At 41.0% G+C, this 12972-nt stretch overlaps 1 protein-coding gene across 1 annotated transcript; it reads left to right on the forward strand.

Moving 5' to 3' along the window:
- The first annotated feature begins 351 nt into the window (after window positions 1-351).
- KCNV1 (potassium voltage-gated channel modifier subfamily V member 1) lies at window positions 352-6319 on the forward strand. Its single transcript, XM_090282755.1, has 3 exons — window positions 352-1319; window positions 2143-2672; window positions 5736-6319. Exons 1-3 carry the CDS (start codon window positions 853-855, stop codon window positions 6245-6247), a joined length of 1509 nt encoding a protein of 502 aa, XP_090138881.1. The 5' UTR covers window positions 352-852; the 3' UTR covers window positions 6248-6319.
- Window positions 6320-12972: the final 6653 nt, after the last annotated feature.

Below are 12972 nucleotides of genomic sequence, written 5' to 3' on the forward strand. Positions count from 1 at the left end.
CAAAAATGGCTAAACCTAAACGCGCAAAGTGCCTCAACACGAGGGGGGAGCTAGCAGCGATGCCCCTAGTTCTAAGTGACTCACTGAGACTTCAATTAAAAGTCATTATTAATTACCCCTATTTCTCAACCAGAAGGTCAAAACCTGAGAGAGGCGGGAGAAGAAAATCGAGTGAGTGACAAACTAGAATGATAATGAACGGAAGCTAATGACGCAGCCCCCTCGCCCAGAATACATCCCCAAAGGCTCTCACCCCCTCAGCCCCCACTGAACGCTCCGGGGAGGCTGAAGAATCCGCCGTTGTAAACGGACAGGAGGGAACATACATTTTCAAGTTGAAAGGAACTCAGACCGCTTTACCACTGCCTCTGCTTTCTGAACTTTTCATTTGGCACCCTGCGTGCAGGAGTGTGTCTCTTCATCCCCTTGCCTGCATTCTGCTCTCCAAGGGTCTTCAGCTCCTTCACTCTAGACCGCTGCACCTCCCCCAGAAGCCAGGCGTTCAATCCCTACACCTCCTGGGCTCGGGACCTCCATTACAAAGTCGGGGAAGGGCTCGTAAGTCTGGGGAGGCCACAGAAGCAGGCAGTGCACCCTGGTGCGGTCCTGGGACTGAACACACCCGAGCGTTTCTTGGGACGAGACCCCTCTGCTCCCAGCTTCCAAGCTCCCTCACTTGGGCGCGCAGCTACCGCGCACAGGCAGCTCCCTAGCGGCGAGAGGGGGCACGCGCACAGTGGCGGAGAGAGTAGGGGTGCGCGCGTGGGAGGCACCCCCGTCGGCACCCGGGAAATCCCGGCCGTCACCAGGGCCCGTGCCACTTTGTGGAACCCCCAGGCAGCAGCAGCCGGGATGGAGCTGTCTCCCCGAGGCCGGGCGCCGCAGGACTCGCCCCTGGACAGCGTCTCCCTGGACTCGCTGGAGTCCAGCGTCTTCTGCAGCGAGGGCGAAGGGGAGCCCCTGGCGCTCGGGGACAGCTTCACGGTCAATGTGGGCGGTAGCCGCTTTGTGCTCTCGCAGCAGGCGCTGTCCTGCTTCCCGCACACGCGTCTGGGCAAGCTGGCCGTGGTGGTGGCTTCGTACCGACGCCCTGGGGCCCTGGCCGCCGCGCCCAGTCCCCTGGAGTTCTGCGACGACGCCAACCCTGTGGACAACGAGTACTTCTTCGACCGCAGCTCTCAAGCATTCCGCTATGTCCTGCACTACTACCGCACTGGCCGCCTGCACGTCATGGAGCAACTGTGCGCGCTCTCCTTCCTTCAGGAGATCCAATACTGGGGCATCGACGAGCTCAGCATCGACTCCTGCTGCAGGGACAGGTACCTCGATATGCTGGGTGCCTGGGAGGGGAGGCAGGAGCATTCGAGGGAGGGCGGGAGCATTGGAGGGAGGGCGGCAGAGGTAAAGATTTGAGGCTTTGCACAAGCCTAGCTAACTAAGCCCAGGCCTATGAATATTTGGCCACTTCTTAGCAGTGGGAGACTGGAGAGCATCAAAGCCAACTTTTGGTTGGAACTTTTTGAACCTTCTTTTTGGGGGTGAATGTACGCCAAGTCACTTACAAGGCAAGGGAGGTCAGACATGCAATAAGTATTTCGTGATGGAATAAATGAGTCACAAAAGCTATGCTCCAAAAGAGGCATATTAGGGATGTAGGTTTCAGTGTGGAGCACTATCATTTATCAAAACTAGGACACTTACTTTAAAAACTTGGGTGGAGAACTGCTTTAAATACAGAAGATAGAAAGTTGATTCCTTGACTTGGATGATGACTTTGCTGTTATTTTTCTATTACTATCATATCTTCATGAATTCCTTTCCATCACACACACACAAAGTTATATATGGCAAATATCTGTTTTGTTAAAGAAAATGGGTTTAAAAATATGTTAAAGGAGCTTTGTTATGTATAAAGCCTTTTGTATAAACTTCTACCACAGAAGTGCCATTTTAAAAAATAATAAGCCTAAATGACAGAGTTAGAATACTGTAGACAAGAGACAGCATTGGTAAGATATAAGTGAACATTTCTGCATTTTACTAAAATAAATAAGCAGCTTAACCTCACTGCTGAGTTTAATTCTCATTTTACTTCTGTATTTTTGCAAAGTTGACTAATCACCAAGTTGTCTTCTCTAAAAGATACTTCAGAAGAAAAGAGCTGAGTGAAACTTTAGATTTTAAGAAAGACACAGAAGACCAGGATAGTCTACAGGAGAGTGAACAGGACTTCTCCCGAGGACCTTGTCCCACTGTCCGCCAGAAGCTCTGGGACATCCTGGAGAAACCTGGATCTTCCACAGCTGCTCGCATCTTTGGGGTCATCTCCATCATCTTCGTGGCAGTGTCCATCGTCAACATGGCCCTGATGTCGGCTGAGCTAAGCTGGCTGGACCTGCAGCTGCTGGAAATCCTGGAGTACTTTTGCATTAGCTGGTTCACTGGGGAGTTTGTCCTGCGCTTCCTGTGTGTGCGGGACAGGTGTTGCTTCCTCAGGAAGGTACCAAACATCATAGACCTGCTTGCCATCTTGCCCTTCTACATCACTCTTCTGGTAGAGAGCCTGAGTGGGAGCGAGACCACACAGGAGCTGGAAAACGTGGGGCGCATCGTCCAGGTTCTGAGGCTGCTCAGGGCTCTGCGCATGCTAAAGCTGGGCAGACATTCCACAGGTATTCATCTTTCATTGACGTCTTTTAATTTGCCCCTGTTTTTAAGCATTAGGGGTGTGACCCACAGTCCAAGGGGAGCATCTCTGAACTGATGCTCAAAATGCCGACCATAATCTCCAAAAAGTTATTGGGAAGCAAAAGCTTGAAGTTGTTATCACAGGTAGAAAGGAAATAATGCCTCTCATACTCTTTCTCTCCATAAGAAATTTAAGAAATAATATGACCATTTGTTAACCTCAATTTATTTTAACCCAGTGCCCAGAAGATGTAAACAAAGTAAAACATAGTGCCTCTAGAAGGTTCCAAATAAAATATGCATAAACAACACATAAAACATATTCATAAATTATATATGATATTTAGGGACATAAGCCAGTTCCTCTTCTGTGTCTAAGAAAGTGCTTGCCACACATGTTCTTTGGCAGAAGAGAAAGTCTGTCCTCCTGAGGCTTCTCTAGCTATGCAGAAAGAGAGACAACCAAGCACTAGTGGCCTTCTAGTTTTGAAGAAACAGAGGACATATTTGCTTGGGAAGAAGTCAGGAGACACTAATTAAGGCTTTACCTAGTATCTAAGAATTTTCTTGTCCATGACCTGGGATTCATAAAAGAGATCATAAAAAGAATTCCTTAGCTTTTCGTGTATATCAAAAACCTACATAACCTAACACACATCATCCCTAGGAATATCTCCACACAATAAACAGTTGTACTGGAAAATTAGTCAATGTTAAGGGAAATCACATAAACCCATTGAAGGTGAGCTTTGTCTCCTTGAGGGCAGTGGTTCTCAGAGGCCAGCTCTGTGGTTGTTGGATGTTTGCAGCTACATATGTGTTACCTTATGTTAGACTTTAATGAAAAGAGGAATCCCATGAAAATCTTGTTAAGATGCAAATTCTGGACCCCAGTCCTTAGCAGGTCAGATTCTAGTATTTGGGGTTAGTCCAAGAGGATACATTTTAACAAGCTCACAAGTAATTTTGATGTAGGTGGTTCTTGGATCCCACTTTGAGAACGACTGGAGTAGGATGCCATAGTAATATCATACATACGAATACACATTATTTGACTAGTGTGTTCATATGTATGATATACCACCTTATCGCCCTAGATATGTGCCTGGCTGGTAATCTAGAAGAAGCTAATAGTAGTTGTCTCTCCCTGTAATATAGGGAGAAATTACCTCAGGTTTTTTCCATAGTACTGAAGTGAATTATCCTAATATAATTTTGTTAGTGTGTTTTTCTAGCTAGTCTCACATACCAGGAATTTGATAATGGGGTTTCCAACAACTTTTAGGAGCACTCCTCTTTGTTTCCTGACACATGTAATAGGGTGCTTTATCTTCATATTTATAACTCACTTCACAGGATTCAATTTAAAAACACCCAGTAAAGACCACACTTTTTTTCCCAAAAGACAGCAAAAAGAAAAAAATAGTAATTTCCACAACATCACCTTTTCAAAGGGTTTTTTCTTCAGTTCTAAAGCAGTACAAAGTATTAATAAAGTATTAATTATTGAAAAGATATGAACATGCACAAATATTGGGCAATTTTATTTCACGCATTACATATAGCAAGATGCAGACATAGATGACATATTTCCCTGTGTAATAACTATAACGTAAAACATATGCATGTATAAGTTGAGAGGTGTTATACAATAAGTTAGAACAATGGCAGACCTGAGAACCTAGATTTAAGTCCTGGCTCTGTAGTTTTGTACTAGAGATGCACCCTATCTATGCCTCAGTCTTCTCATCTGTAAAAAGGAATAATAATTGCAACATCTATCTCATATTATTTTTTGAGAGTTATCTGAGTTGATAGATGTAACATGAAGAAAGTCAGACCACTTTATGTTTCTTAACAAAATTGTTTAGAAGATTTCATCTTGAAATGAAAACAGTCTCCCCCAAAACTATACTTTATTCTCATATGCTGTCAGTTTATTTCAGAAATGCAATTCAATACATATACATCATTCTAAGAGGTATTGTTTTGGACTTTAGAGACAATATCATTATGACATCAGGATAATATGGCTCCAGAATTTGGATATTCATTTAGTAGTATCCCTCTAATGTTAGGGAAGATACCTTATTCAAATAACAGTCCCATTATGGTTGCATCATGAGAATAGACTCTCTTGGGTCTGTCTCCCAAGGGCTCCATGAATCCTCAGAACAGCAATGGGGATTCACCAGTGCCTCATGGTGGGTAAATTTCCTAGTGGCTCCAGTTCCCCATACCTTTTGCAATGGAGGAATATTCCACATTCCGGTCTACTTCCTTACAAGAATGCAGAAATTCTATGTACTCAAAGGAGATATTTCCCTAGAGTTTTGATATTAAGGATGAGAATCTCAATGAGTGTCATGAGAGTTCAAAAACTCCTGCCAGACCTCTAAGATTATCTTCTGAGTGTGCATACGATGTTCCCATGTCAATTTGGTCACTAATGCCTAACTTGCTCCAGCTGCTGCACTTTATTCTCATGGTGTATGTCCTTTTCTGCATCTGGCTTTTAGATAATGATATGCTGATTATGTTAAACTTCATTGGGAGGGTGAGAAAAAAAGACACAAAGTATAAGGGGACATCATTACATTGGCATCAGAAAAGTGTGTCGAAGTGATGCATTAAAATGCAAGTCTAATCAAGTGAGCCCTCTACATGCAGCACTGCAAAGATCTCCCATTGCACAGACTCAAGTACAAATTCCTGTCATAGACCTTTCCCTGCTTTTTAATTTCATCCCTCACCTTTTTCTATATAAATAGTAGGTGTTTAATAAACACATAAGTGAGTGAATAGATCTAACTGTATTTCTTCCTAGCCTTCTTGATTCAGCCCCTTCAACTAGACTATGAGCTTCCTGAAGACAAAGATTATGATTTGTCATCCATATACCTCAGAGCATTGCCCACTGCTGGAGACATATCGATATTAGATTGGAAATGCATGTTTGTGGGGTTACCAAGGAAAGGAAGGGAGGTTGGGAGGAGGGAAGGGGAGGAGAGGGGTGCCAGTGACTGACAGCAGATGTTCTATTACAGGATTACGCTCGCTTGGGATGACGATTACCCAGTGTTATGAAGAAGTCGGCTTACTGCTCCTATTTCTCTCTGTGGGAATATCTATATTCTCCACTGTGGAATATTTTGCCGAACAAAGCATTCCTGACACAACCTTCACAAGTGTCCCTTGTGCTTGGTGGTGGGCCACAACCTCCATGACTACGGTGGGCTATGGGGACATTAGACCAGACACCACGACAGGCAAAATTGTGGCCTTCGTGTGTATATTGTCGGGAATCCTTGTCTTGGCTTTGCCTATTGCGATTATTAATGACCGCTTCTCCGCTTGCTATTTTACCTTAAAGCTTAAGGAAGCAGCTGCTAGACAGCGTGAAGCTCTGAAGAAACTCACCAAGAACATCGCCACTGACTCATATATTAGTGTGAACTTGAGAGATGTCTATGCCCGGAGCATCATGGAGATGCTTCGACTAAAAGGCAGAGAAAGAGCAAGTACTAGGAGCAGTGGAGGAGATGATTTCTGGTTTTGAATTCACTTTCAATTTATTTGCAAAAGCTTGTGTAAAACTGACTCAATCGATAAAGCATTGATATGGTTGTCAGTGTCAGGCTGAGGAGTCTTTTTCTGAGTACTCCCTGTGTTCATTTTTGCTGATACATTGCTTGGTCAACTAGAATAGTTCATCTCTCCTGAAACACCTGCACAGTCCTTTGATAGACATGAGTCTCAACAATAACCATTTAACACAACCCAGTATATGAGGCCAGTATGCATATATCAGAATTGTCAAATATAAAATATTGCCGTACATACAACAAAATTAAAAGTTTTATGTATCACTAATTTTAAAATATATTTTGCACCACTACTTTTAAAAAATTAACATTTATTTGCATAGCCCAGAGAAAAGATAAATGAACATTTAGGAATATACAGACCAGAACCCTGGCTGCTGTGGCTCAGCGGATTGCGTGTCGGCCTGTGAGCCAAGTGTCGCCGGTTCGATTCCCAATCAGAGCACATGACTCGGTTGCACGTCAGGTCCCCAGCTGGGGGCGCAAGTGAGAGGCAACCACACAGTGATGTTTCTCTCCCTTTCTCCTTTCCCTTCTCTCTAAAAATAAATAAATAAACAAAACAACAAATAAATAAATTATTTAAAAAAAAATACACAGAACAACTTTGCTGTTTAAAGATATTCCCCAAGTAAATAAAAACTCCTTTACCCACTCATTAAAACCGTTGAATATAACAATCACTTCTGTAAGAGAAAACCCTGATTTGTTAGTTATATTTTTCCCTCTGGTGCAAACCCTGGTCACAAATGGACTGACCTCTGGACTGACCTCTGTATTCCACCATCACTATTGTAGAAAAGCTTGGAGAACTACACATCCTTATCCTCCCCACTGAGGACTATATGTCGTCGTCGGCAGCCGTCCGTCTCGAGAGACGATGGTGTAGCTTCTCAAGAGTCTATCTGCACCGCCGAGAATGGTTGTGCAGTCCGACTCGGGAGTGACACGGTATCTGTCTCCTCCCGTGTTGAATCGACATCTTGCGATGACGCTGAAGCTACAGAGCCTGGGCAGGGTGATATGGAGGGTCCGCTGTTGCCCATGCAGCAGACCCCCCCTCTCTTCGCAGCTGAAGGGTCCAAGGGAAAGACGGAGTCAATACAGCTTGGCTTCAGGTGCGCCGCAGGAGTTGCCGGTGTTGACTATAATGTCAAACCGCCTTAGGGACTCCGGCTCCGGATTTTCTGTCAGGGTTTACTCCCTTAGCCTTTCCCCTGAAGAGGTATGCCGCAAGGCAGCGGAGGTTTTTGGAGTCAGAGTTTTCCTTCTCTGATGTACCCTGACTGGAAGATCGAACCAGCGACACTTAGCTCGCAGGCCGACGCTCAATCCACTGAGCTAAACCAGCCAGGGCCACTATATGTAAAGTATAAAGAAGATATATCTTAGTACTTCATAGAAGTTAGATGGTCTTTAAATTTATCTTTATTGATGTAGTGTTCAAGTTATGTTGTTAAAATCATGAACATGTTAGTGAACATTTTAAATTTATACTCTGAAATTATTAACTAGTCTGATTTTATAAAATTAGAATAATATGTTGAATGATATCACTGGATGAAGTTGAAGATCTGTTGTTTGTTAAAAATAAGATGGATAACTTTCTGACTGCTCAGGTAAGTAACAGGTGTTCAAACTTTGCACACAATTTGACAGCATTTTGGCATTCATGATAATAAAATTCCTAGATATTCTATTATATAATTAAAGCCAAAAGCTCCAAACCTAATAATTAGTTGTTTCCCAAAATTCCCAAAAGGAGATTTTTAAAACTAATAATATGGAGTATCACTTTAATACCTGCATTTTCAATTGGTGTAATATTTGTCCACAATGGAATGAAAACTGGTTCTTCAGGGGCAAAAATATATTATTCTTTTTATTCATAAAACATATATACCTGCAATTAATAAACATACATAAAGTTTATCTCTGGTATTAAAATGTAATGGAGTGTGCCCTGGCTGGTGTTGCTCAGTGGGTTGAGTGCTGGCCTGTGAACCAAAAGGTCCTGGGTTCGATTCTCAGTCAGGGTACATGCCTGGGTTGTGGACCAGGTCCTCAGTTGGGAGTATGTGAGTGGCAGCCAATTAATGTTTCTCTCACACATCGATGTTTCTTTCCCTCTCTCTCTCCCTTGTCCTCTCTCCAAAATAAATAAATACAATCTTTTTTTTTTTAATGCAATGGGGTGGAAATTAAAAAAAAAATTCCTAAGAGGTTCCTTGCCAGGGTTGGGTGATAATAAAAATAAGCACGGAGAAATAACTACTTTAATAGATAACTATGTCATACTTTATCAATTTTACTGAAGATATCCTATTATATTATGAACTACAAAGAAATGAAATAAAAGAGTTAATTAAAATGAGAAACCAATCAATTGTAAGATGCCATCAAGTGTAAAATGCATCCAGATTTTAGATATGTAGAAATTTAAAGTATGCATCTTAAAATCAATGCAAATCATATCTACTACCTCTGGTTATCTAGTATGCATTCTGAAGGTCTAAGAACATTTTTATTGATGGTATAAATTTTAGGTGTTATGCTAAAATACTTTAATCCACTTAGTTTGTTTCCCCTTCTCCCAAACACTATGAAAGCTTTAGGATCTACGAGTAGTAAAAGAATTAATGGTTTTTCTCTTACACAATTCCTTGTACTAAGGCATGGCATAGAGCTGCTAGTTAAATCCCAGTCACAGTCTGACGGGGCAATAGAAGCTGGACACAGAGGCAAACTTACACTGGCTTCTCTAGAATTCTGCCCATTAAAAATAGTTACTTTAATCTAAGACTGTATTCTGTACTCATCATGTATTAGCCCTATTATACAATTACTATTCCTATACTCTTCTAAGTATATCATTTATATTCATTCAACAAATACTTGTTTGGGATCCAGTTGTGTGCTGGCCCCTAGAGATTCTTTGTTAAAACACACCAACTACTATTCTCTTGCATTTAATATTCTATCTGAGGGTTTGAGGGGACACAGATGACAAAGCTGAGGCACGATCCACATTCATATGGCCCATATGCAGGGACAGAGCCAGGATGAAATCCCAATCTGCTGGAAACAACACTCTTAAAGGTCACATTACTGACTTCATTATTCCCAACAACCTATATTTGGGGGATGTATGTCACGGACAGACAGGCCAATTTCTGTGGCTGGAGAGGTTTAATATGCCTTAAGAAAAATATCAGTTTATTCTCACAGGTGGGTTGGTGCTTTTAAGGAACATTTGCTCTCTCACCTTAGAGTCATTATTAAATAAGAAAATATTACCTTTAGAATAATTAATAGTTAGAAAATGAAAAACTATATGTAATATATATTTATATATTTTTCATACCACGGGAGACTCTAAACATGATTTTCACAAATGTGGTATGTCAGTTGTACACATTTTGCCATGATGTGCACATTTCAAAAGAAATTTTTAATATCACTAGTCAACTCTGCTGTTATATAAAATACCAGTATAGTTAGTCAACAAATGTACATATAAGCAAACCAAATTTAATTTAAATAGCAAATCAAACAGGAGCTCTATTAATTTTATACTCCATCATTAAAAATATTTGACATTTTTACTAAAGATTAATGATTATTGTTATGAAAAAGTATTTAATTTTTTGGAAATATAATTAATGGAATTAGTGGCTTTCTGTTAGCTCAGAGAAAACTATTTCAAAACATTTGAGTGCACAGAGGTAACTCTTGAGTACCTAAAAGAGCCATGGTAAGATATTACAAAGTTATCTCTGGTAGAAATGGCATCATGTTCATGCTTTATTGTTTTTTCTATACATTGTAGAAATTGTTGCATTTGTCATTTTAATGCAAATTAGGATTCAGTATAATGGCAGATGCACAAAGAAGTTAACTGAAGTAGAAATCTCAATGTTGTATTTCAGTGTGGAATTCTCACTGTCATTAAAATCTTTTGATTAACCCTCAGAGGAAATATATATGCTGGCCCAAGTTATCTAAGGAAAACATTATCATTGGTAAGTTTATTGTTTTTGACAAATATTTCCACTGATGCATTTTGATAACATGAAAAGCCTACTCTTTTGAAATATTAGCCATTAATATCTCTTTCTTATCAATCCTTCGATTCATATCCAAGAAGCTATTGGTTGGCAAGTGATATTGTCTAATGCTTTCCTTTTTAATTTCCCTTGCAAAGCACCCCCACTCTCAAACCTCTCTCCGAGCCATTCTGATGCATGACATTAAAATGTCACATAGAAGAGTTTTGCTCATCAACCTCACTGGCAATTGCTCACATGGGATAACCTGGATGCTCACCATCTTCACGTCTTTACTTGCCTTATATTAAAATCATTCCTTTATTTACCTCCTCAACTCCAGTGCCTCTGAGGGCCTTCCTGCTATACAATGGGTAAAGGCCCAACCTTAGTTCAATCCAATTTAGTGCCTACTTGAGCTTGCCCCTGAAGAGCTGATCATGATAATGGAAAAGACAATGTAGACTATTGCTCTCATTTCACATTCATATTTACATCCCCAAATGGGTTCTTAATGCTGCTGGCATTCATACTGAAGCTTCTGAATATATCCAGTCTGTCTAGGTAAACATAAACCTCTTACACCTCTCTGTGACTCCACTTTCACCCAGAAAATAGAATTGGTGAGAAGAGATTTTCTACAAGGGCTGGCGCTTATGTTTATCCATGTTTACCCACCTCTGCTTGTTCACTCTGCCTTTCCTCCTGTTATTAAGGTTCAACTGTCCATCCTGTCTCTTCTGGGCAACACTAGAACATGGCTTCAGAAGGTCTTTCCGTTCTCGCTACACTACCATCACTTTTCCATCTGGATCATTCCTAGCAGCATAAAAACATGATTTAATTTTTCTCATCTTAAAAACAAAAGCCAGCAAACAAAAAACTCCTTGGATCTACCTCACCCTCTAGGCAACACCCTGTTCTCTGCTCTCCATTGTGGCAAAACTCTTTGACAGCATTTTCTATATTCACCCTCTCCATTTCTATATTCACTTTTTTTTTCTTATTCTTTCTTGAAAAACCATTCCAGGTCAGCAATTACCCATCACTGCTAAACCCAGCCATCAATCTTGATACTTTGTGATGCTGGGTTCATTGACAGCTTTGCAAAGTCAATTACAGACTCTACCTTGAAATGCTTTCTTCACTTGAGTCCCAGCCCATCACACTCCTGATTCTCACCTCACCCACTGCTCATTCACCTTTTCAGGTTGAAGTGGTCAGTCCACCCTAGTCCTCATCTCTTCTCTATTTACATTGTCCCTTTGATGAAGTCATCCTGTTTTATGGCTTAAATACCAGTGATACTTGGTCAACTTCCAAATTTCTGCCTGAAGACTAGACATCTCCTCTCATCTACATTTTCAGCTTTGTGTATCTGACTGTATTCAGTATCTACACTTGGGTATCCAATAAATATCTCATGATTAACACATCTAATACTAAATTACTAATATTTCTCCCAATATCTATGCTAGTCCAAGTCCTCTGAGAAAAGGTTGGGCAAGTGATTATTATAATATCAGCTATGTGCAAGACTTTTACTGGGAGGAAAAACTTGTGAAGGATAAAGAGGAGGAACCTAGAGAAGGGAAAGAACTTTCAGACAATGATGCTGCTCGGACACATGTGAAGAAGAGGGAAAGAGGAAGGCTGGTTAAGAAGTCTCTGATTGCAGCTCATTTCTAAGAAAATTTCAGCCAGGTTGATGGAGAGTCCTGAAGCAAAAGCAGCCCATTAAGAAAGCCCGCCTCTTTTAGAAATGAATACCTTGGACGAGCTTGAATACCTTGGACAGCAACAGATCGCGCTGTGGGAAGCCCTGCTGCCCTCCGGAGGGGATCGGAGCTGTGCGTTTTGATAGCCGTCGTGGCCAGCACAGGTCTGCTTCTCCAGGCACCTTCAGAAGCAGCCCCTCCATGATGCCATGGCCCTCCTTTCCAAGGGAAGACTTTGGAAAAGGATGAACTGAGCACTCAGTTCTGCAGCTGGTGTCAGAACAGCAGCCAGTACTCACTTCTTCCTCCTCCACTGCCCAGAGCACCCCATCATGCCACACTGTCTCCACACTCTAAAAGACTTAGAGAGAAAATTCCAGTTTGCCTGTGTTAGCCTCAGAGAAAGGTTTTGTATCCTAGAAAGCACTCTTATTATTACTGCATACTGTAGTGCACCGGAATTAGTTATGCTGTACAGAATTGTCATTACCATGCTCCTTACTGTTATTCTTGAATCAGAAAAAGTGGCTTAACAAAATGCTATTCCAGGAGGATATTTCAAATCAACGTAAACCCCATTTTCTTCATTTCTGAACTGCTAAGATCACACTCAGTATGATGTTGTTTTAATAGACACTATTAATAATCCAATGACTCTGAAAAATACTTTCATGTTTACATATTAACTTATGTAAAACCACTGGAGACACATTTAGCTTTCATCAGCATCATGAAACTAAATCTGAAATAACAGGAAATAAGGTAACTTTTGGATATCCTTTGCATGTTCTAAGTTGAGCTATATTTCTTCCAATTATATGAAACCTGAAATCAACTTCTTTAGAATATCTATAGTTTAAGAGGTTATAAAAGAAGATAATGATAATATGTGAATTTTTGACATTATTCTATTGT

The sequence above is a fragment of the Furipterus horrens genome, unplaced genomic scaffold (assembly GCF_987537825.1).
Source record: "Furipterus horrens unplaced genomic scaffold, mFurHor1.1.pri manual_scaffold_7, whole genome shotgun sequence".
NCBI lineage: Eukaryota > Metazoa > Chordata > Mammalia > Chiroptera > Furipteridae > Furipterus > Furipterus horrens.

Coding starts and splice junctions, on each gene's coding strand:
- KCNV1 (XM_090282755.1), top strand. CDS start 853: ATGGAGCTGTCTCCCCGAGGCCGGGCGCCGCAGGACTCGCCCCTGGAC. Junction 1,320..2,142: donor GACTCCTGCTGCAGGGACAG/GTACCTCGATAT, acceptor CTTCTCTAAAAG/ATACTTCAGAAGAAAAGAGC. Junction 2,673..5,735: donor GCTGGGCAGACATTCCACAG/GTATTCATCTTT, acceptor GTTCTATTACAG/GATTACGCTCGCTTGGGATG.